This window comes from Drosophila willistoni, chromosome 3R (genome assembly GCF_018902025.1).
Source record: "Drosophila willistoni isolate 14030-0811.24 chromosome 3R, UCI_dwil_1.1, whole genome shotgun sequence".
NCBI classification, from domain to species: Eukaryota; Metazoa; Arthropoda; class Insecta; order Diptera; family Drosophilidae; genus Drosophila; species Drosophila willistoni.
Window position 1 is genome coordinate 18,211,531 of NC_061086.1, and position 24,670 is coordinate 18,236,200.

The window sequence follows — 24,670 nt, forward strand, 5'->3', positions numbered from 1 at the left end:
TTTAATGTTTGAATTGCATTAAAATTCCACTGGAATATGCTGAAAAAATGTGAAAAAGAAATGTTGAAAACCTGATTCGGATGAAGAAGAAGCAGGCATCATTTTTTTCATCGTCGTAAAAAAACATACATACACACATACACTTACACACAAAACATATGTATGTGCATGCGCGGTCGCGAGAAGAGAGCGTACAAATAAAAGAGAGCGAGTTTGTGTTTTTGTTTTGTGAGAGAGTGCGAGAGTGGCGCGCGGCGAATGTGAAAGTCAAAGCAAAAAGCAAGAAGGAATAAGTGAATGAAAATAACAAAAACAAAGAGAGCAAACCAAAGGAAATTCCAGAAAGAAATTATACATTTGCAAAAATTGTGAATCTTGTGTCTAATACAAATGCTCTTGGTTTCAGTTTCTTTTTTTTTTTGTTATTGTAAATGAATATTAAATATTTAAAGTCAAAAGGTAATTAAACAAAATGATGTAAATCTAATTAATTTTGAGTACAGCCTGTGTAGATACATAGATAAATGGATATACATAGATATAGGCGTCGACAATTTGTTGTTTGTCTGATCCAGCGATGAGTCAGTCAGTCAGTCGAGTCAATTTCCACGAGTATAGTAGCCTTTGAATTCAATATTCCATTCTAATACATATACATATACATATTTTTTTTATATTGCATTTTGTCACACGATTCGTATAAGATTTTCAAAACTAATCCAACTAATTAACTGGTAGAAATTGTTGTATCCATTAGGAACTAATAAAAACCATTTGTTGATGTATGTATGTCCGTATATATGCATATGAATTTGATTTTTGTATGTTTGTAGTAGTTAACAGTAGCGAGATACATTCACTCGTTTGCATCGACCCACCGCGAGGTGCGACCGACCTTTGTGAAATGCAAATTAAGGCCGCCACTGCAAGAGCAATAGCAACAAATCTACAACAAATACTGTTATATTGAAATGCCATTTTAATGCACTCAGTAATTATTGGTATAAAGAAAGGGTATGTTCACATAAGTATCTTATGTACGAGCTTGGCAAAAGGTGTAACAACGTTATAAATTAAATGCACATCAAGTCAATTCGATCATGATTTAATTTGTAGTCTTTTTTTAGAGAAAATGATTGGGTAAAAGGCAAGAGTGCACCTGATACTATCATTGCAAAAAGACTTAATAATATTTTTAATATGCTTCGATTATGGGCGGCTACTTGTTCAGTTTTTCCCACATATATCTTAAATTTCAATAAACATGTAGTCAAATGGTAATAGAAATGATTGGGTAATTCTTTACTATTTGATAAAGAGTATCATTTTGTCGGGGTCCTTGAATAAAATATTTTACACACACACAAGGGCACACAGCATCAATAAATACTGTTTAATGGCAATTGTTTTTGTTTTTGTTGTCATCGCCTGATTTTAAATCAAATTGTGCGCTCATTTGCTCTCTTATTCTCTCTCATCCCTGTCTGTGCTATGTCTTTCTCTCTCTATGGCTGTGTGTGTGTTTTTGTCTATATGTGTTGCCCCGTTTGTATAACTAAAAATTGAGCTGATTGTTGAACAGTTTTTAATAAATTATACAATAAAGCAGCAGCCGCGCCTCACTCACGACGACGACGACGATGATGATGATCTTGATGAATAATTACAAAATATATTTGTGTATCTACTAGGCAAATTCCAAATCTTCGAGTAGTTGTTGTTGTTGATGTTGTGTGCCGCCTGCCTGTGTGTGTGTGTGTGTGTGCTTGAAACTACGCGCCAAATAACATTGAGGCGTAAAATGAGTAATTGCGCATATTAAAAATTTGTGCCTTTCAAATGCAAAAACAAATTGAAACACACACACACACAACATCCACATCATCAGCCAATGGGCCGTAGGCTAATTCTATGATAAACAAACCATAAACGACTTTGCAATGCCCTATCCTAACAACATAATTTGTATGCACATTTTCCACTTACAGCTGAGCGCAAATACCCTGCCTTGCATTTTAAGGAAGAGTATGCAAATTACAAATGCCGTTGCACAAACTTCTTTGTCGCCGATGCGATGCATTTACGCTCTGATGAGCGGTACTTAATGCACAATAACAATAAGAACAAGCAGCAGTAATTTCTCTCTCTGACCTGAACAACTTGAGGCACACACCTCGCAAAATTGCCAAAAATAATTTTTATTGTTAATAGGTCTCTATTTCTCTCTCTCTCTCTCTCCCATTGTCTCTCTGGATAGCTTAGCAAAATATTAGTTTTTGTTGAGGCTGTGTGCAGCTGCCAACTGGGTTACCAACACATCATCATTACCACCACCATCACCATCACCACAACTGCCACCTCCAACACGTACACAAACATAAATATATTTGTATGTACATGCTTACATGTATTGGCGCGCACATTTTTGTTTCACCTTTGCTGCGTGTTTTGATTTCCACTCACAAAAATACACACGCACGCACACATTCATACGCGCTCACAACAGCAACACCCCCGCATTCTCTCTGGCTCTCATATACATACATATACACTCGTTAGTTTGTTTGTCCCCCACCACTACCACCCCCACTATTGCACATCTTCTTTCTTATGCTCTCTTTCTCTGATTCCGAGTGGCTCACATTTGTTGCTGCTGTTTTTTTTTGTCCATCAATTTCTTCAGCTGCTTAACTTGACTTTCTCTCTCTCTCCTACGCTGCTCCTTTATTGGGGCTCTCATACTCTCTCTAACTGTCTGTCTGTGTGTGTATGTGTCTCTCCCTCGCTCTGCCTTATTTGTTTCTTGCACATGTATTTAAATTTTTGGCCTTTTTGTTGTTTGTTTTTGTTTTTTTGCATAATTTTATACAAATTTACATATTTTATGTATGTAGCTGTCGCAAAGCTAGTTGTGGTTGACTTCGATTTTGTATACATTTATCTATAGTGGTTTCTACCCGCTGGCCAACTTGTCCGTCATGTTTATAAGTTGTCTATTTGGTGAATGTATGAGTGGGCGAGTATATGTGTATGTGTGTGTGTATTTGTGAGTGCAAATGTTGTGATTGTCGTGCTCAGTTTTTAATCGTTCGGCAGTCAATTCGGCTTTCAATCGTAGTTACCTGGGCCTGTCTGTCTGTCTACCCTCACTACCCTCCGCTCCCTCTCTTGGCTGCCACCCTCCCTTTGTTACTGCTTTGTGCTTGCTTGACTTTAATCTTCTCAATTACTCGCAATTTGCAACTCGGGTACCGGGATTCGCCTCTCTTGCTCTCACTCACTCTCTGCATCTCCGATCTCCCTCTTTATCTGGCTTTCGTCTGTATTCTGTTTCATTTTGTTGCCCATTCTTCTTATTCATGTATGTATGTATTTCTTTTTTTTATTCATTTTGCGCTTGTTTTGATTTCTTAATCTTTTTACCATAATTGATGGCAATTAAATTAAAGGTGTGTGTGCGGCGGCCTCGTCGATGTTGTTGTCGTCGTCGTCATTCGGTTGACCGTCGTTCGGATGAAGCCGGCTCGCTGTGGTCCGAGTGTTGTTGAATTGGCCAGTTTGGGTTTCGAATTTGTCGTATTAACTAGTTTCGTACTCCTTCTCTCCACCCCTAATCATAGTACTCCACGCATCTCGCGTGACTTTTAAAATACCCTGTAATAAAATGGTTAAAATGTTATTGAATCCATTTTACGACTCTTCTATAAACATTTCAAACTTAGATATACTTAACTTGACGTAATAACAGTTAAACAAACACAAACAAACCATTATTTTAAATAATGGAGTTCTAAACTGCCGCCTTTAGAAAGTTAACTGATTCTCCCTTAATCGAAGGACCCAAAATGCTATAAGCATCAACGAGCAGATCGATTCCTATCAGTATTTTATCCTATGTTTATTTCAAGAAAAAAATCTTACAGGGTAAAGTTTACTTGATAATTTGATTTCAAAATTTAACTAACAAAAAACATATTAACTGATCTAGTAAATACTTTTTCTCCCCTCTCACGTCTTTTACTTTTGATGGTCATTCGCATTTTGTCATCTTTCGATCAGATTTTATTGATTAGTTTCAATATTCATGCTATATGCTTGGTCGATCGGCGGGCAGGCAGCAGCAGCTGTGTGTCATATAATTAAAACGATTTAGTTAATTGATGTCAACACAATTTAGTTGGCTGGCGTTAAGCATTTTCAAGTCAGTCAACCAGCCAGCCAGCCAGTCAGTCAGTGTGTCATAGATTTTGTGTGTATGTACATGTATTTGTGTATTTGTTGGGCCCGAGTGTATTTTAAATTGTTGACAATTGTTTTGAGCTTGAGAGAATTAACCTTTGCATTGTTATATCATGCAAAATATTTTATTTTTAGTTACAATTGTACATATTATCCATAGTGTATCTAATAGCACATTATAAACACCAGTTTATTTCATTTCATTGACTTTTATTTAAAATAAAAGGATATATCGAATGTTGCTGGGACATTTTATAAGCAGAAATTTAATTAGGAAAGTCAACCATGACTGCTATAGATAGGACTGTAGTGTTTTGGTAAAAATGACAGAATACTATACAACACCATAAAGAATATCACATTTAAAACATTTTTATAAAATCTTACACACTAAAATTTATTATTAAAATTTTAAATTGCCCACATTTTCTAAAAATCGGATTAAAAAAGCGTCACAAAAACGATTAAGCACGATACATTGAAAATTTGTCTTATGATGTGGTATATCAGAGTCGGCATTACAACTTTCTTATCTACTTCAGTCTTTATAAATATCAATGCAATAATTCTGATATACAATCAATTAATTAAATTATTCATAACAATGCCGTCCGTCTAAGCAATTAATGTAAAATGTGTTATTCAATTGAGCTTAACTTGGTGCTTATATCATGCCAACAACCTTTTATCACCCGCCTCCGCCTCTCCCACCACCACATAGTTCGTGGCTTAAAAGATAAATTGAAAGAAAATCGACAAACAAGCAACGCTTAAAATCTCAATCGTCAATACACTGAGATACATATACTACGTATGTATGTATGTATGAGTGGTGGGAAAACTACATTGACTTGCTAGTGTTGCCAACTAACTAAATACGTACACAAATACATACATACAAACATATAAAGAAAACATAGTTGGAGTACAGTTGACAAGATTGACTAACTAGCTAGCTAACTGGTTAGAGCGGGTTAACTATTACAGTTGTCGGGTGGCTAAGTAAATACAAACACCTTTTGGGAAACCAAAACCAAAACAAAACAAAAAGGAGAACTATTGCACTGACTCATGCAAAAACTGTCGGAGCCAATCAATAGTAGTTAGCTGTAGTCAAGGTGCAAGAAGGCGGCAACAGGAACGGGAAGAGGAACTCTCTCTCTTCCAGTAGTTTGAAATTTAATGTGTTTCTTCAATCTCATTCCTAACCGTCTAACCGTCACATGCAACTCTTGACATTCCACATCCACTCTCACCCATTCACTCACACACAGACACACACACAGAGAGACAAACACTCACCCACCCACAAAAGCAACATTCACTCATTCACCAAACACACTCACCAACACCACCACCTCACATGTATGTGTATGTGTAGTCAACTTTCAACTTGTTTGCCAACTGCAACCGAAGCGAACTAATAAATTTCTTCATTTTTTGTTTTCCCCCCTTTTCAATAACTTTTTCCAGATTCAAAGAGCCTTCTCTAGCCAAGACAAATTCGCAATTTCCTCCGACCTCCCCCCTCGCGCTCGCACACAGGCTAACAAAAACTTGATGCGCAAAAAAAAAACAAAGTGTGTGCCTGTGCCGCCTAGTGTAAATCGCATTGTAAGTGAGTGTGTGAGTGTTTGTTGTGTGTGTGTGGCAATGATGTAGTCCAATGCTGCTCAGATGCCTTCGATGTTGATGATGATGATAATAATCATGATTATTATGAAGATGTAGCCTAGCCTGGTTGCGCCAGTTAAGAGACAGAGAGAGAGAAAGAGGAAAAAAGTTCTCCGAAAGTACAGCAATGTGGAAAATTGTAAATACCTCGAGCAAAAACTCCAAACGCAGAAAAACTAAACGCGCAAAAAAAAGAATTTTCCTACTCTTGTCACCGTCACCGTAAAACCATAAAGAAGAAGAAAGGAAAGACAAAAAAATAAGACGGAATATATATACACACACACACACACGCGCGAAAGAAAAAACCGTCATAAAAAGGCAGTCATAAAGGGGAAAAACCCACCACTTAAACGTAGTGGACTTACAACAACAACAACAACAAAAGTAAGAATTTAAATTTCTAGCAAAAGCAGCAGCAGCAACAACAACAACAATAACAAGGCGCAGGAGCTACAACAATGCGAAACAAGAAAATCCTGCGAAGAAAAAGTTCAAGTCTGAAGTAGAAAAACCACTTAAAACGTCGATTGAACGAACGTACAAACGAACGACGTCTACGGGACGAGTGACAGACAGACCGACAGACAAAGAGAGAGAGAGAGAGAGCCAAAGAGAGTAAGAGGAATCTGTGGACGAAGACGAAGCGAGCGCGTGCTATAAGGAGCTGCAGCAGTTATATTGTTGTTGTTTTTTTATTTTAAACTACATTTAGTGGTAGCAGCGTGAAAAGGTGGTGTGTGCCGGTGGTCACGCAAGACGGAGCAGCAGGAATAGTGGCAACAAAAGCAGCTGCAATTGCACCTTTTAGCGCGCCCCTCGTTGGTGTCGTCGTCGTCGTTGTCGTCGTCAGGAGCAAAGAGAGCGTACGAGAGAGTCCAAGAGAGTCAACAAAGTCGTGGGCTCAGAGTTGAGTCTCTGGCGCGCTTCAACTTCGACGTCATCTTCGGCTTAATAGTTGTAATTTGCAAAGCAAGGAGCGAGGAACGCGCAAAAAAATTACGGGAACGATTTGAAACGAAACGCGTCGCCTCGTATTGCATCGTAAGTGGTAACCACAACAACAACAACAACTGCAACAAAACTTCAAGGCGGGTTTTGTGTGAGAGAGAGATAGATATAGTGGGAGAGACGGGGTGAAGGGAAGTGTGGGGAGAGGAATATTGACGCATTCCAAGCGCGGTTCGGTTACAGGCATTGTTGTTGTTGTAGCTGCTGGTATAATACCGGTCTTTTTTTGTTGTTGTTGTTGTCTTGGACTCATGTTAACAATGTTATTTTCGCCTGCAGTTGCAGCAGTGGCAGCCGTCGTCGTTGTTGTTGCATGGAAAGTGCCGCCAATGTTGTAGCCAAAAAACAAAAAACACAAAAAACAAAAGAAAACCAGCAAACTCGAAGACAAACGGCAAACGGTACGCAAATGCAAAAATTAAAAAGACATTCAGCAAGTGCGTATATATATTATGGGCCGTTCGAAGTTTCCGGGGAAACCATCCAAGTCGATTAATCGTAAGCGAATAAGTGTCTTGCAATTGGAGGATGAAGCTGGAGCTAATGCAGCAGCTGCTGCGGCAGCATCATCATCATCTGCTGGAGAACAGCAGCAGCAACAACAACAACAGAGTAGTGAGCAAAGTGCCGCCAATTCAGGATTGCGGGAGAAGGGCAACAATTGTGATAACGATGAGGATGATAATGCGCCCACAGGTGGTGCCTCCACAAGCAGTACTGGCGGTGGTGGTGGTGGTGGTGCCGCCAGTGGGGGAGATGCAGCAGGAGGTAGTGGAGGAGGAGGAGGCAGTTCTACAAATGGCAACGGTGTAAACGGTAGCAAAAACAACGACAATGGCCATCAAAAGAGTGCTACGCAAAACTCTGCTCAACTAACTGATGATGATGGAGGAGATGGAGAAAACAAGGATAATACTGCTGATACTGCTGCAGGCGGCGATGATGACGATGACAGTGGTAGTGAGACAAAAAGACCAACATCCTCCAGCATCAACGGTGTGATACCCGTCATTGCAGCAGCACTGCAGCGGGCACGCAAGGGAGGCAATAAAAAGTTTAAAAACTTGAATCTGGCCAGAGCGGAGGTGATGTTGCCCTCGACATCGAGACTGAAGCAGCAGCAGCAGCAACAACAACAATTGCTACTTAATTGCCCCTTGCCCACATCTCCGGCACCAGCAGCAGCACCAGCACCAGCGTCACCGATCGGCAACATTGCGAACCCCTTTGCTGCGATTGACGCAAGAGTGAATGAGAGTGGCGAAGATGTTGCAATGGTAAGTTTTTTGTTCCCCCTTTGCGCATTCCCTTCCACCCGCCTAATTATTATTATGAATAAGTTTAAGCTGCTTTTTTCCCTTCCCGCCTCCACTCCACCACTCCATTGATTCTTTTGGTGGCCTTTGTGTTGCGTGTTATTTATTTACCCCCAAACCCTTCTGCCAGCGGTTCTGGTTTCCTATATATACATATGAGTGTGTGTATTTTTCTTTTTTGTGCAAATGTAAATAAGAACTCCATCAAGTTGGGCTCTAAATTATGCGCCCTGGTTACCCCCAGTCAATGGACAGAGCACAACTCTCAAGCCAGCCTATTGCCTGTTTGGTTACCTGCTTAATTGGCTTTTATGACGTTTTAGCGCTTGAGCCCTGCATGGTGAAGGTGTTGGTGATGGGTGACGGGTGACGGGGTTGTTGTGCGGTGGCACGAAGTGAATATGTTGGTGTCGGTTGTCTTTACCCTTTATATATTGTATGTACATATACTAACTGACTGTTAACTTGTTTCTTCCCCCTACTAAAACTTGCACTTGTTCCTCCTGCTTCTGTTATGTATTTTACTTTGCATGCTTCTCACCGTCTGCTTTAGTCTTTACGAGCCTGTAGTTAGTTGCATGAATTATTGATTTGTTGCGGCCGGGGCAAATCATTTGAGTTCCCCCAATTCCCCGATCGCCCGAACTAACTAACCCTTTTGTTTACACACGCTTATTGCAGAACAAGTTGAGTGAAATGCCCAATGAAGGGGTCGCAGAGATTGCTGCAACAACTGCAGCTACCGGCTCTACATTGCCGCCGACGACTAGCTCCAACTCCAGCCAAGCGGCAACCATTGCTGCAACGGGAGGGGCAGGAGGGGCTTCAGTGGTCCCCAGCAGTGGTATGACGACGGGAACAAAACAGAAGAAAACAGTCACGTTTAGAAACGTGCTCGAGACCAGCGAAGATAAGTCGGTGGTGAAACGTTTCTACAATCCAGATAATCGTATGCCAATTGTTTCGATTATGAAAAAGGATTCACTGAATCGACCGCTGACCTACTCTAGGAATAGCGAGTGTATTGTGCGTCCCTCGATTTTATCAAAGATACTCAACAAGAACTCCAATATAGACAAATTGAACTCGCTTAAATTTAGATCAGCACATGTTGCCACAAGTCTCAGCGAGTCTCAGCTTGGTTCAGGATCAAGTACAAATGTTTTTGGTTCCGGCCTCTCACGAGCCTTTGGTGCCCCCTTAGAAGATGACGATATCGAAATGGGTGGTGTGACTTTTCATAGAAACAAGACACAGGAATCCCATAAGAATAAAGATGATGATGACGATATCGAAGATGATGAGGATGCAGAAGAGGATGCCCAGGAGAATGAAGATGACAATGATGATGGAAGTGCTTCTGAAAAGAGTGCTGAAACTACCATCGAAAAGGATAATGTGGCTGGCGATGAGAAGCAACTGGTGATGGATAAACATTTTGTTCTACCCAAGCGAACACGTTCATCACGAATAATTAAGCCCAATAAGCGATTACTTGATGATGGCGGTATTGTTAGTAAAAAGCATCCGAACGAGGCTAATTCTAAAACCAAAACTAAGAATTATTTTAGCTTGAAAGACAAGCCATCCATTTCGGCTGCTGCTTCTGCTTCTTCTTCTTCATCTTCGTCTATATCAACGTCAACATTAGTTGCTTTTTCCAGTTTTGGTAGTTTGAAACTAAATAGCAGTTTTGTGATGCGCAAATCGCGACTACAATTCCAGCACATGGATCAAACTGGACCATTTGGCGGAATTTCAGTGCCCGCGGTATCCTTTGGTTCGAGTCCTTGTAAGTTTAGTTTATTTGTTGCATTTTAAATCAAATTATTAAGCGTTTTTTACTTGCAGCATCTGCTACTGCTACTTCTACTACTACTAATAATAATAATAATCTAGCATCAGTATCGTGCGCTGTATGTGCCACATCGCTCAATAGTAACGAGGTGCCACAATCGCGCAAATATGGCGTTTTGGTCTGTGATGTCTGTCGCAAGTTTATCTCAAAGATGACCAAGAAGGCGGTATCCATCTCCAGTAGTTCGGCAGCTCAACCTGTTAGTCAGCAACAGCTGCAGTGTAGGCAAACAGAGGGTAAGACTTTTAGTTCCAGCTCTAATGGCATTTTCATTGATTTTGTTGTTATTACCTAGGTGGTGCAAGCTGCTGTAGCATAAACTCGGTGAAGAGTCAGCTGAAGAATTTTAAGAAATTATACAAGGATCGATGTACGGCATGTTGGCTTAAGAAATGTCTGGGTGCTCTTCAGTTGCCAACAGCTCAAAAGAATCGCCTGACTGTCATTTTGCCGCCCAAAATGAGAAATGAAGCAGCTGCTAAAGACGATACCACTGTTGCACTTCTCTCAGCCGCTTCATCGTCTAGCCCGTCTTCCGCTGCATCTACATCTATCAAATGGAAGTCAAGTACGGAAACATCGTTGAATATCAAATCAAATCCTTTGGCAGAAAACAATGTGACATTTGGTAGCTCACCACTCCTGCGACCAGCCATACTCGAAAAACCGCTATTCCTAAAGGATCCAAAAGTGTCCACAACGACGGAGGCCGTTAGTCCAAATGCAACAATCTCCAGCACCGGTGAAACAACAACAGCAAAGAGCAGCACTCGTCACAGATCCAAACTGGACAAACCAACAAAAGATATGGAGAGTGAAAAGCCCGCGCTTAGTCCCACACTTAAAAAGGTTTCAACGGAAATCGTAACTGCTGCAGACTTGCCAAAAGACGAACAAGTGACGGCTGTGGCAAGTGGGACATCCCTTCCGGGAACTGGTCAAGTTGAAACGAATGAACAAGCAACCTCTGGGGATAATCTCAAGCGTCAACGCATAGACTTGAAGGGACCGCGTGTTAAGCATGTATGTCGCAGTGCATCAATTGTTTTGGGTCAACCACTGGCCACATTTGGTGAAGGCGACGAAGAACAACAACAACAGCAGCAGCAGGAACAAGAACAACAGGCTGGTGTAACTTCTGGTTTGGAAGCTCCCAAACCTGCTATTGCTTCTGCTCCACAAATGATCACCGATGAGAACGACAATTGTGCGAGTTGCAAGAATACTACGACACCCCCAGAAACAGTTACCGAGTCAAAGACGAATCACAAAAGTTTAGTAAATACTCAACCAGAACCAGGCAAAAAGACCACAGCCAAGGTGACTACTCGAAATGCAGCGGCAGCTGCAGCAACCTCTGTGACCTCTGTCTCCACACTTGGTTTGATGGGAAATAAAAAACTTAATAGCAACAACACGGTAAGCCAATCGACAGCAAATCCACCCAGTCGACGATCAAAAGAAGTAACACGACAGAGGACATTGATTTCCATTGACTTTTGGGAAAATTACGATCCGGCTGAGGTATGTCAGACTGGATTTGGCCTCATTGTCACAGAGACAGTGGCCCAACGTGCCCTTTGCTTTCTGTGCGGTTCTACTGGTCTCGATCCTTTGATATTTTGCGCCTGTTGCTGTGAGCCCTATCATCAGTATTGTGTGCAGGATGAATACAATCTGAAACACAGTTCGTTTGAAGACACCACTTTGATGAATAGTCTACTGGATACCTCGGTAAATCCATCAACGTGCGCACCGTCAATGAATCAGCTAACACAGCGTCTCAACTGGTTGTGTCCACGCTGCACAGTTTGTTACACCTGCAACATGTCCTCCGGCTCAAAGGTGAAGTGCCAAAAATGTCAAAAGAACTATCATGCTACCTGTCTAGGCACTAGTAAGCGACTGCTGGGAGCGGATCGACCATTGATATGTGTAAACTGCCTGAAATGCAAATCCTGCTCGACCACTAAAGTATCGAAGTTTGTTGGCAATCTGCCCATGTGCACGGCGTGCTTTAAGCTACGCAAAAAGGGCAACTACTGTCCTATTTGTCAGAAGTGCTACGACGACAATGACTTTGATCTAAAAATGATGGAATGTGGCGATTGTAATCAATGGGTGCACTCCAAATGCGAAGGTCTTAGCGATGAGCAATATAACCTGCTAAGTACACTCCCCGAGTCGATTGAGTTCATTTGTAAGAAGTGCGCTCGTCGCAACGAAAGCTCTCACATCAAGGCAGATGAATGGCGACAAGCGGTCATGGAGGAGTTTAAATCCAGTCTCTATAGTGTGCTTAAACTGCTTAGCAAGTCGCGACAAGCGTGTGCTCTGCTGAAGCTAAGTCCACGTAAGAAACTTCGTTGCATTTGTGGAGCAGCAGCGAATGGCAACAACAGCAGCCAGGGCAAGCTTCAACCCAAGGCCCTGCAATTCTCTGGTAGCGATGGCGAATCGCAGAATAGCGACGATGTATACGAGTTCAAGGACCAACAAATCTCCAAGTCCCTGAACCATCATAACCAGTCCAGCCTATCAAAGTCTTGTTCTTGCCTGCAGCCAAGTATTACCCAATCGCAGTCGTTTAGTTTGGTTGACATTAAACAGAAAATAGCTGGCAATACGTATGTGTCATTGGCGGAGTTCAATTATGACATGAGCCAGGTGATACAGCAGAGCCAGTGCGATGAATTGGACATAGCCTACAAGGAACTGCTAAGCGAACAGTTTCCGTGGTTCCAAAATGAGACGAAAGCCTGCACTGATGCCCTCGAGGAGGATATGTTCGAATCATGCGGTGGTGGCGGCAATTATGATGATCTGCAGGAAGAATCTCCAACCGTCTATGTAGAGCATACTATTACACAGGGTGCTGCTCGCAGTGATGTACTGGATTTACCGCTGGATGTCGATGTGGACGATCTGGGAAGTTGTGGCATTAAAATGCGATTGGATTCAAGAGTTTGTCTCTTCTGTCGCAAGAGTGGCGAGGGCTTGTCAGGAGAAGAGGCACGTCTGCTGTATTGCGGTCACGACTGTTGGGTGCATACAAATTGTGCCATGTGGTCGGCTGAGGTATTCGAGGAGATCGATGGTTCCTTGCAGAATGTGCATAGTGCAGTGGCCCGGGGCAGAATGATCAAGTGCGTGGTGTGTGGCAATCGTGGAGCAACGGTTGGTTGCAATGTTCGATCCTGTGGAGAGCATTATCATTATCCCTGCGCTAGAAGCATTGATTGCGCTTTCCTCACCGACAAGACCATGTACTGTCCAGCCCATGCCAAGAATGGCAATGCACTGAAGGCAAATGGTTCACCAAGTGTAACATACGAGTCCAATTTCGAGGTATCACGGCCCGTCTACGTGGAACTGGACCGCAAACGTAAGAAGCTCATTGAACCCGCCAAAGTCCAGTTTCACATCGGTTCCCTGGAGGTGCGGCAACTTGGCTCTATTGTGCCACGGTTCTCCGACTCTTTTGAGGCTCTTATTCCTATCAATTTCCTGTGCAGTCGTCTCTACTGGTCGTCCAAAGAGCCCTGGAAAATAGTGGAATACACGGTGCGAACTACCATACAGAATAGTTATTCGTCTACTGTAATTGGTTTAGATGTGGGACGAAATTTCACTGTGGATCATAGCCATAGCAACAGCAACATGGTGTTGGCCAAGATCGCTCGCTGGCACAATAGCCTATCGCGAAATGATATCCTGACTGATACAGACTGGGCGGAGTTCCCCAATGTGCCGACGGATGAAAACACTGAGGAGGAACCGCAACAGAATGCGGATCTTTTGCCGCCAGAGATTAAGGACGCCATATTTGAGGACCTACCGCATGATCTACTCGATGGTATTTCAATGCTGGATATCTTTATGTACGAGGATCTCGGCGATAAGGGGGAACTCTTCGCCATGAGCGAACAATCTAAAGATGGAACAATAGTTCCCAGTCAAACAAGCCAGACGAACAATCAGACAGTTCCAGTAAGCATTTGTGACGATGACACTCGTAACTCTAGCAGCCTAGGTGGCAATTATTGGCCAGCCAGTAATCCGGTCGAGGACGCCATGCTGTCAGCGGTTCGCAGTTCCAATCAAGTCCAGGTTCTTAAGACACGAGCTTGGCCCAAACTGGATGGTAACAGTGTTGCTGCCATCAAACGCCGCAAATTGTCAAAGAATCTAGCAGAAGGAATGCTTCTCAGCTTAAGTAATCAGCAGCGTAGTAAAAAGGAAATGGCCACTGTGGCTGGAGTCTCCAGGCGCCAGTCTACGAGTGAAACGTGCACAACAGAGACCGTCTCCACCGCCACCGGCTCGTCAGCTATACGCAGTAGCAATAAAAACTTCACCTGGAGTGCAGCTAAGCGTTACTTTGAGAAGAATGAACCACGGGAGGAGACTGCAAAACTGCGCATCATGCAAATGGACGGTGTAGATGATTCCATAACCGAATTCCGAATTGTTGGCGGCGATGGTAATCTCTCGACAGCCCAGTTCACTGGGCAGGTAAAGTGTGAGCGTTGCCAGTGCACTTACCGCAACTATGAATCCTTCCAACGTCACCTGCCCACCTGTGAGCCCATGTCGACGAGTGAATCGGAATCGGAGGCCACAAATGCTCCGTCCGTGACCCACTTGAGTGCCGAGAGCTTTAATGAGGCACTACAAAAACAGGCTCTGGCGGCAGCAACATTGGGAAATGCCGGCGGAATAAATTATCTGCAGACAACTTCCTATCCACAGGTTCAGAATCTCGGAACTTTGGGCCAATTCGGTTTGCAGGGATTGCAGCCACTGCAACTGCAGCCGCAGTCACTGGGCAATGGCTTCTTCCTTTCGCAGGCGAATCATAATCCAGCAGCCACAACCGGCAACGATGACCTCCAATTGTATGCAAATTCTCTGCAGAGTTTGGCTGCTAATCTAGGGGGAGGCTTTGCATTGACCCAGCCCACAGTAGCAGCATCGGCGCAACCGCAACTTATAGCGGTGTCCACAAATCCAGATGGCACGCAACAATTTATCCAATTGCCGCATACATCGGCAGCACCACAAGCGGCCACCTATCAAACATTGCAGGCCACCAACACGGACAAGAAAATCATGCTGCCGTTGACGACAGCGGCGAAACCATTGAAAACGGTGGCCACCAAAGCGGGACAACAGGCAACGGCAGCCAAACAGAAACAATTGAAGTCGGCGCATCAAGTGAAACCGATTCAAGCTAAACTACAGCCCCATCCACAGCAGCAGCCACATCCGCAACAGCAGCAGCCAATTACGGCGACTGCTACTACCACTCAATTGCTGGGGCAGAGTTTGCTGCAACCGCAGCTACTCTTCCAGAGTAATGCACAGGCGCAGGCGCCGCAGTTGATCCTCCCCCAGACGCAACCGCAGAATATCATTTCATTTGTGACTGGCGACGGGAGTCAGGCCCAGCCATTGCAATACATATCGATACCCACCACCAATGACTTTAAGCATCAGCAGGCGACAGCCACGCCCACATTTTTAACAACTGCCGCACCGGGAGCAGGAGCCACATTCCTACAAACGGATGCCAGTGGGAATATTATGCTGACGACGGCTCCAACCAATTCGGGTCTACAAATGCTTGCAGCTCCAATGCAAGCACAGCCTCAGGTGATTGGAACACTTATCCAACCGCAAACCTTGCAACTGGCCACCACAGCAGGGGGTGCAACGGGCGGGGATGGGTCACAAGGCCATGCCTCGGGTCAGCAGCCACTCATTTTGGGTGGAACGGCGGCAGGAGGAGCAACTGGCTTGGAATTCGCCACAACAACGCCTCAAGTCATTTTGGCCACCCAACCCATGTACTATGGCCTGGAAACGATTGTCCAGAATACGGTGATGTCATCGCAACAATTTGTCTCCACTGCCATGCCTGGGGTATTGAGTCAGAATGCCAGTTTCTCGGCCACCACAACCCAAGTGTTTCAGGCCAGTAAAATTGAACCAATTGTCGATCTTCCCGCTGGCTATGTGGTGCTCAACAATCCGGGTGCTGATGGTAGTGCAGGCACATTTTTAAATGCTGCTAGTGTGCTGCAGCAACAGCAGCAGCAACAACAACAACAGCAACATACACAGGAAGAGGCCACAACGACAACACAATTGCTGCAGAATGCCAATTTCCAGTTCCAAACGGTGCCAACATCTGCCACAGTAACAACATCCATGGCAGACTATGCCACTAGCTCACCTCTGGTGGTCACAGCCAAAATACCACCAGTGACCCAAATGAAAAGGAAGACAGCTGCTGCTGCTTCTGGAGTTGCCGCTGCGGGATCCACGTCCATGCCGGGGCTCAACAAGATGATGCACCAACAGGTCGTTAACAAGGTGCTGCCCACTAGCATAGCCACCTCACATCATGCCCAGGTTAAGCAAAACAATGCCAATCTTAGACAAACAATGGGAGCTGGCACCGCCACACTAAAGTCCAAACACACACCCGGCTCCAACTGTGGAGCACCGCCGAGCATTGCATCAAAGCCGCTACAAAAGAAGACCAATCTGATACGTCCCATACATAAGGTGGAAGTGAAGCCAAAGGTGATGAAGCCGATACCCAAATTGAGTAACCCAGTGGGTAATGGGGCAACAACATTAACGTCCCAACCACAACAACATCCGCATCCCCACACCCTTCCAATTGTAAGCCATGTGGTCCAGCAGCGTTTACCACAAGCAATTCCACAGCAGCAGCCATCGCAGCAACAGACCCAACTGCAGCAGCAGCAACAGTTGCCAGTTATCTCCATTCCAGAACCGCAGCAAATACAACAGATTCAACAACAACAACAACAGCAGTCGTTTGTATTGGAAACCCAAGAGCCTGCAACTGATATGATCAATCGCGTCCAGCACTTTGTTAGCAGTTCGCTGCCCACAAATGTGGTGAATCCTCTGCAGCAGCAACCGGCTGCAATTACTACGAGCAGTCGGCCCACCAACCGTGTGTTGCCCATGCAACAGCGTCAAGAGCCACCACCAGTTCCGATAATCAATGATGCTGTGGTGCCATCTTCACCCACACCGCCCAAGCCCATAGAGCAACCCATAATTGTCTCTTCCGTGTCCAGTGCCGCATCCAAGTGCTATGCCCCGAAAGCGTCTCCGAGTACAGTCTACGAAACAGAACTAAAGATGACAGAAACGGAGATTACACAAAGCCACATAGTAGTTCCACCAAGTACAATTACGGCAATAAACACAATGTTGGACCATCCTCAAGAGCAAATCATGACGGAGACATTCTATGAGAAACAGGCGCCAGTGCAACAGCTTCCAGAGGACAAATGTAACGAACTCTTGCTTCAAGCCCAACAACAATCTCAGCCGCATCTAGAGATTGTTGACAATGGGTATTTGATGGAGAAGCATGGTTTTCAAATGGAAACCGAGCCATTGCCTATGGAATCCAATGACCACTTTGCCTCTCTAAAAGAGGATGATGACATCGAAAGAGTTGTTGATGAAGACGACGATGATGACGGTTTTAGTCTTAAAATGGCCACTTCCGCTTGCCAAGATCACGAAATGTCCGACTGTGAGGAGCCCGCTGTAAAGGAAAAGATTAGTAAAATACTGGACAATCTCACGAACGATGACTGTGCCGATTCCATAGCGACTGCAACAACAGCTGAAGTGGAATCCTCGGCTGGCTATCAACAAATGGTTGAAGATGTTTTGGCCACCACAGCAGCAGCAGCTGCTGCCTCATCATCATCCTCATCGTCAACGGAGGCGGCGGCAATACCCAACGATGCCTTTGAGGCTACAGCCGAGGAGACGGCCGCTGTGGAAGCTGCTGCCAGTTATATTAACGAAATGGCAGAAGCCCATGTCCTGGAATTGAAACAGCTCCAGAATGGCGTTGAGCTTGAGTTGAAGAAGAAGGAACCGCCATTACCCAGTAAGCAGTCAGAACAAACCCAACTGGAAGAGCAACCAACAGCAGCGGCACCAGAACCACCACCGCCAATCCGTGAACCGAAAAAAATCAGTGGACCACACCTGTTGTACGAGATTCAAAGTGAAGATGGATTTACCTACAAATCCAGTTCAATAGCTGAAATTTGGGAAAAGGTGTTTGAGGCGGTACAGGTGGCTCGTCGGGCGCATGGGCTCACACAACTGCCAGAGGGTCCATTGGCCGATATGGGAGGCATTCAAATGATTGGCCTAAAGACAAATGCCCTGAAATATCTAATCGAGCAGCTGCCTGGCGTGGAGAAGTGTTCCAAGTATACGCCCAAGTATCACAAACGCAACGGTAATGTCTCAACGGCAGCCAGTTCGGGTCATTTGGGTTGCACTGGAGCGGGTTCAACGTCTTCAGGCATCGATAATCAGCCATTGCTCGACTACGGCTCCGATCAGGATGACTTGCAGGAGAATGCCTACGATTGTGCCCGATGTGAACCGTATGCGACACGCTCGGAATACGATATGTTTAGCTGGTTGGCCTCTAGGCATCGAAAGCAACCGATTCAGGTGTTTGTACAACCCTCGGACAATGAGCTAGTGCCCAGGTAAGTCAATTTCAGCTACACAAACTCATCCATCCAATAATACCACCAATACCATTACAGACGCGGCACTGGTAGCAATTTACCCATGGCCATGAAGTATCGTACTCTGAAGGAGACCTACAAGGATTATGTGGGTGTTTTCCGCTCACATATCCATGGACGTGGACTCTATTGCACCAAAGACATTGAAGCGGGTAAGTTAAACAAATTATTTACCAATATTTGGTTAATTAATTTATAACATTTATATCTGTAGGTGAAATGGTCATTGAATATGCTGGCGAATTGATACGCTCCACATTGACGGACAAACGAGAGCGTTACTATGATAGTCGAGGCATTGGCTGCTATATGTTCAAAATAGATGATAATCTGGTAGTCGATGCCACAATGCGTGGCAATGCGGCACGTTTTATCAATCACTCCTGTGAGGTGAGTTGGTAGAAGAATGGGCACAAATAGTTCCATAGCTAGCAGCTATTAAAAATCGTTTTTCCATTTCTATTATTCCAGCCGAATTGCTATTCAAAAGTTGTCGACATACTTGGCCACAAGCACATTATAATCTTTGCGCTGCGACGCATTGTACAGGGCGAGGAACTGACATATGATTACAAGTTTCCATTTGAAGAAGAGAAAATACCCTGCTCATGCGGATCGAAGCGCTGTCGCAAGTACTTAAACTAGACAAGCATCAAAAGTGGGATGGTTGTGTGGGTGCTGGGCGCCCAATCCGCTACCACAACCACTACTCTCCACTATACTCAATAATAAATATGTACATCCAGAGAGAAACATTTGTAGTTAACGGTTATTTCGATCTATATTTGGTCAATCGTGATACTTTTTCATTTTATATACTTATAAACAAAATACCAATTAAGTAGGAGGTGTAAGAGTTGAAAAGTTGATATTATATCCCATATATATATGTTTATATATATAGATTTAAAGTCCGACACATATGAAGCAACGAATGCATACGATATAGAGAAGACGAGAGAGATAGAGAGAGATTACAAGAAGGATAATCAGAATTCAAACTCTAACAAACAATAATATCCTAAATATATATATATATATAAACTCGATGAAGTCAGTATTCAGAGGGAGAGCAATTTATTGTTAAAATTATAAAACATTTAAATTGCTATTTATGTATTAACTACCAACTATTGCATGTATACGTATAAGTATCTCTCGTATATATACATTTATGTAACAGATGTATATAAATGCATGCGCGCGCATACATACATACATAGTTTAAACTACTAAGCTAGAGCAACGGAACTCGTGATCATTAACGACTTGCTCTATGTATGATGTCTTAAATGATTTCAATTTGTTTTTCGGTAGTTAAACGTTGTCAAGTCAAACGATTAATTACAGGGGCTTGTGTTAGTTTGTAAATAAAATTGCATATAAATACACACTAATATATAAATATATATATATATGTATAATTGAAAAACCGTTAAGGAAAGTTGAGCTGCATAACAAAAAATGTCAAACTATAAAATAAAATCTAACTATTTTATGTAGAATTGTGCAAAAAAATAAAACAGGCACAGGGACAGAGAGACAGAGCTATAGACCGACAGACAGACATGCAGGCAGGCACATGCAAAAATCGAGTATTTATGTTTGTTAACAAAAATTAGAATTAACTACCAATAATATATACATACATATATACATACATACATACAAACATATACCCCCAACAGGCGTATATGCAAATATTCAACTAAAACATCACCTTTGAAATTATTATGTGAATCAACAACACCAATTCGATTGTAAAAACAAATTTTTATTCGTAATTATTAATTTTTGTATGTGGTTAATTAGTTTTGTCCTTTCTATATAGATTTTTGTGATTTTCAAATATTTTCACTTGTGCCCATGTAAATTTGTAACTTTTATTTATATACATACATAAAAAATAACACATCAAAACACTTAATGTAATTGCTAAATTATATATTGTGTTCTAAATTTAAAAATTTAACAAATTGTGTTTGTCCCACACATCTTTAACCATTTTTTAAAAAAATATAGATTGTAAACCTTTGTTTAAATGTAATTGTAATTATTTATAGAGCAGCTCCCGTGTATTCTACTAGTTGTAAAATTTATTTTAAGTTAGCCTCTAGCCGATAATTGTCAAAAAACTTAGATGATAACCAATTTGATTTTCTCTATTAGTTTCTATATAATTCAACCACACACACACACACCTACACATAGACATATAAAAACACCATACATATATATACACACACACACACATACAATAGCAGGCGAATGTACAGGCAAAGTTCCATAGCATTTCTTTTTTTTTTTTGTTTTTGGCAGCCATTCAAGACGGTGTGCACTTTTTGCATGTCCTCAAGGAATTTTATATTTTTATTCCCTAAAGAAAAAAACAGTTTAATAAACTACAGAATAAATTATTTTAAAATTGAGTTTTGCATTTGCTTATAAAATATAAATCAATCTATATGTTTGTGTATAATAAAGTCAATGAATCGATTAATTAACCAAATGTCCTGGATACTGGTTAGCTTGTCGTCGCGTACGATCGATACGCTCCTTGGCCTCTTGGGCGGCACATAACGCTTTGTATGCCGCCTTCTTGGTTTTGTTGTAATCACTGCGTGCCTCGGCCAGTTGGCGCAACAGGACACCCACACGATTTTGTGCGGCTTCCAGAAGAATTGTTTTATCGGATAACGATTGTTGGCACACAGCTGAAACCTGCTCCGAGGTGTCGTAGTTTTCCCTAGCCAGTTTAAGTCCTGCCAACAGAAGTTTTAGCTCCTCCTGTGACTGACTGTGAGCCTTTTGAGCCAACTGTGCATTGCCCTCGGCAGTGCAAAGCTCCTGTGTCTCTTCCTGGACAACGATTTCAGCCTCGCGAACCTACCACACATAAGGCGGGGGGTAGAAAGAACTGAATCTAATCTCTGTTAGCCAACTCACCTCCATTTCAAGTTGTTCGAGAACTTGAGCCTTGCCAGCGAGAACGGCTTCGGCGGCTTTGGCAGCTGCTGCCGCTTTCTCGGCATATTCGATTTTAATCTTCTCCGATGCCGCCTTGACGGCCCCGACCATATCTTCATTGGCCTGTTTCGCCTCCTGTGCAGCTTTCAGAGCAATGCCAGAGGCGCGTTGTTTGGAGTTACCTCTCATTCGGCCAGTGGAACCATGTTCCTTTTGCCGATCCTGTTGCTGATGGGATGAACTGCCACCGGACTCACAACCGGAGTCTCCGCCCTCTTCGACGCCGCTATCACCGATCTCGCTGCCGAACTCGAAGGCGAGACACCGCCTGTTCCGTGGCCCCGATGCAGAATATCCATCGACTAGCAATGTCAAGGGAAAAGGGAATATTATGAGCCACATGATTAAAAAGTCTACACGCATTTTCCATTAGATCAAACATTTTTTCGAATGATTACTATCAAATCGAATGGGCTATGTCTGACATTTCCGAATTGGTTGTGGGGAAAAGTTTGAAAAGTTCTCTAAAATGTTGGATCTCCATGTGATTTGCATTTTCCTTCTACTCAATATTGGCTGTGTGTCCCAGAGTTATCTGATAAAACCGCGTGAAAAGGTCAGTGGGAAATCCGAGAGGCGATTGACATGAAAACTATTTTCTTTCAGACTTACAGCAAGCGTCATTTAGTGAAGAACTATCCTGATGTGGTTTGGCTCGATGACGGCAAGAAGGATGCCAGTAACGGCGGAGAAGGTTGTGGCCCAAGTGATGGAGCGGGTAAAGGCTGTGGACAGGCTGGTCAAAGTCCTCTTGGCAAAGGTGATCCCAAGACAAAAGCAACCAATATTGCCCAGAAAGCGGCACAGGAAGCCAAAGCCGCAAACGATGCTCAAGTGGCTGCTGCTGAAGCAGCCGCCTCCCAGGTGAAAATCGAGCTCGCCGAGAAGGCCGTACAAGCGGCTAAAGCTGCAGAAGCAGCTCTAGCTGGCAAGCAACAGATCATGGAGCAGTTGGAAGCGGAGCATCGCGAGGCGGAGGCCGTTGTCCAAGAAGTGAATACTTCATTGCAGAATACTCAAGCGAATGCGGCGGCTGCCATTGGAGCAGCCAGCGAGGCACAGAAACAACTCGAACAGCTTAAGCAATTGGTGGCAGCGGCTACCGTCAACGTGGGTAACATTGAGAATGTGGCAAGCGGATCACAACAGGAACTCGCCGAGAAGACACAATTGCTGGAGGCGGCCAAGAATCGAGTGGATGGAGTGTCGCGCCAATTGGCGGCTGCCAAACAGGATTTCGAGAAAACGAAAAAGGCGGCCTACAAAGCAGCCTGCGCCGCAGTGGAGGCCAAACAGAAAGCTCAAAGGAATCGACGACAGAGTCAGCAACAGGATCAGTTGCAGACTCAGTCCAGAAACGATCAGCCAAGAATCCAGAGATGGAGCAACTGATTATCGTCTTTTTACATATAATAAGCTAGAGAATCATAAAGAATTGTTTTTATATATTTTTTAATAACTGAAAATATATCCATGCGAATTGATTTATTTATTTTCTGAAGATTTCGTTTGAGAAACCTTTTAGAACAGATTTCGAGAAAGAAATTAGACGGTCTATATCGGCTATATAAACTTTCCTTCACTTTAGTGGTCCGAAAGAAGTCGTCAAAAGACACACCAAAGATAATTTTAGATCCAATTTCGTTATATAGGGACTATGCATCAGGCACAGGAATTTGACGATGATGCAGGCGCAGGGCCAGGAAACGAACGGGAACATTTTCTAAAAATACATTTTGATGGCTTCTCTTTGTAGAGCTCCGAAACTTGTGGAACCATATTTCATCTTAACCTCCCTTGAATACGCCTCTGAGAAAAGGCTTGACTTTTAAATGTAAGAGAGTTACTGAACGAGATGTTGTAAGTTCGATATAGATAGGATCTATCTATTTAAATCGATTTTAATTTAAAACGATTTCTAAACAGATCAAAGCAGGCAAAGTTTTGTATGCCTTTAAAGAAATGTTTTTAAATGGTATCCTGGCAAATTTACTCGGAATATGCATCACCAAAAAGTGTTGCTTACGATTTTTCTATTGCTGGAATTGTTTTCGAGATTCGATTGCATTCACTATGATAAGCACTCCATGGCCAGTTTGTATGCGGATGGGGGAAGCAAATGTGCCGATGAGGGTGATGACAAGAAAAAAACTTGCAGCGAGGCTAGAACGCTGGGCAAGGGCGATCCCAAGTCGAAGGCGTCGAATATTGCTCAGAAGGCGGCCCAAGAGGCGAAAGCCGCTTCTGACGCACAGATGGCGGCCGCCGAAGCAGCCGCCACCCAGGTTAAAACAGAACTCGCGGAGAGAGCAGCCCAATCGGCAAGGGCTGCAGAAGCCGCATTGGCCGGCAAACAGCAAATTGTTGAGCAACTGCAGCAAGAAGCCACCGAGGCGGATGCGGTTGTTGTTGAGGTCACTGCCTCGTTGCAAAACACTCAGAGCAATGCGAATGCAGCCACAGCGGCGGCCACCGAGGCACAAAATCAACTCACTCAGCTAAAGCGTCTGGTCAGTGCAGCAACTGCGAATTTAGCCAACATTGAGAATGTGGCCAATGGGGCACAAAATGAGTTGGCCGAGAAAACACAATTGTTGGAGGCGGCGAAGAATCGTGTAGACCATCTGAATCGTCAGTTAACTGATGCCAAACAGGACTTTGAGAGAACAAAAACGGCTGCCTATAAAGCAGCTTGTGCTGCAGTGGAGGCCAAGCAAAAGGCACAAAGGAATCGTCGAATGGCAGGTCGCAAACGTAGCTTGCATCGAAAACCCGCTAAATACATGAAAACAGAAAAGGGTTGAGTTGCCCTTAATGATTATTTATATTTTTGTACATTTACTTTATAATTGGATTTATAATTTATATTAAACGTTATTTTTCTGCAAGTAAAATTTAAATTCTTAACCGTTTGCGCTTAACAGCACATG

General features: G+C 43.3%; 4 protein-coding genes across 5 annotated transcripts; 3 read left to right on the forward strand and 1 right to left on the reverse strand.

The window, feature by feature from the left end:
- Positions 1 to 437: 437 nt before the first annotated feature.
- Positions 438 to 20,215, forward strand: LOC6647544 (histone-lysine N-methyltransferase trithorax). Of its 2 annotated transcripts, XM_023178506.2 has the most exons (8): positions 5,713 to 6,300; positions 7,204 to 8,201; positions 8,922 to 10,032; positions 10,092 to 10,334; positions 10,394 to 18,671; positions 18,732 to 18,865; positions 18,928 to 19,103; positions 19,185 to 20,215. In XM_023178506.2, the coding sequence occupies exons 2-8, from the start codon at positions 7,377 to 7,379 to the stop codon at positions 19,356 to 19,358; spliced, it is 10,941 nt and encodes a 3,646-aa protein (XP_023034274.1). In that variant the 5' UTR covers positions 5,713 to 6,300; positions 7,204 to 7,376; the 3' UTR covers positions 19,359 to 20,215. The 2 variants fall into 2 exon arrangements, with proteins under 2 accessions (XP_046869443.1, XP_023034274.1); XM_047013487.1 differs by lacking the exons at positions 5,713 to 6,300; positions 7,204 to 8,201 and adding an exon at positions 438 to 459.
- A 918-nt stretch (positions 20,216 to 21,133) lies between these two features.
- LOC6647542 lies at positions 21,134 to 22,149 on the reverse strand. The gene is made up of 2 exons (XM_002070651.3): positions 21,660 to 22,149; positions 21,134 to 21,599 (listed from the first exon to the last, which is right to left on the reverse strand). The coding sequence occupies exons 1-2, from the start codon at positions 22,101 to 22,103 to the stop codon at positions 21,210 to 21,212; spliced, it is 834 nt and encodes a 277-aa protein (XP_002070687.2). The 5' UTR covers positions 22,104 to 22,149; the 3' UTR covers positions 21,134 to 21,209.
- A 3-nt stretch (positions 22,150 to 22,152) lies between these two features.
- LOC6647541 (uncharacterized abhydrolase domain-containing protein DDB_G0269086-like) lies at positions 22,153 to 23,219 on the forward strand. Its single transcript, XM_047013488.1, has 2 exons — positions 22,153 to 22,296; positions 22,347 to 23,219. The coding sequence occupies exons 1-2, from the start codon at positions 22,210 to 22,212 to the stop codon at positions 23,130 to 23,132; spliced, it is 873 nt and encodes a 290-aa protein (XP_046869444.1). The 5' UTR covers positions 22,153 to 22,209; the 3' UTR covers positions 23,133 to 23,219.
- Positions 23,220 to 23,662: 443 nt separating this feature from the next.
- On the forward strand, positions 23,663 to 24,600 carry LOC124462105 (tol-Pal system protein TolA-like). The gene has a single exon (XM_047013489.1). It carries the CDS (start codon positions 23,741 to 23,743, stop codon positions 24,542 to 24,544), a length of 804 nt encoding a protein of 267 aa, XP_046869445.1. The 5' UTR covers positions 23,663 to 23,740; the 3' UTR covers positions 24,545 to 24,600.
- The last annotated feature ends 70 nt before the right edge of the window (positions 24,601 to 24,670 follow it).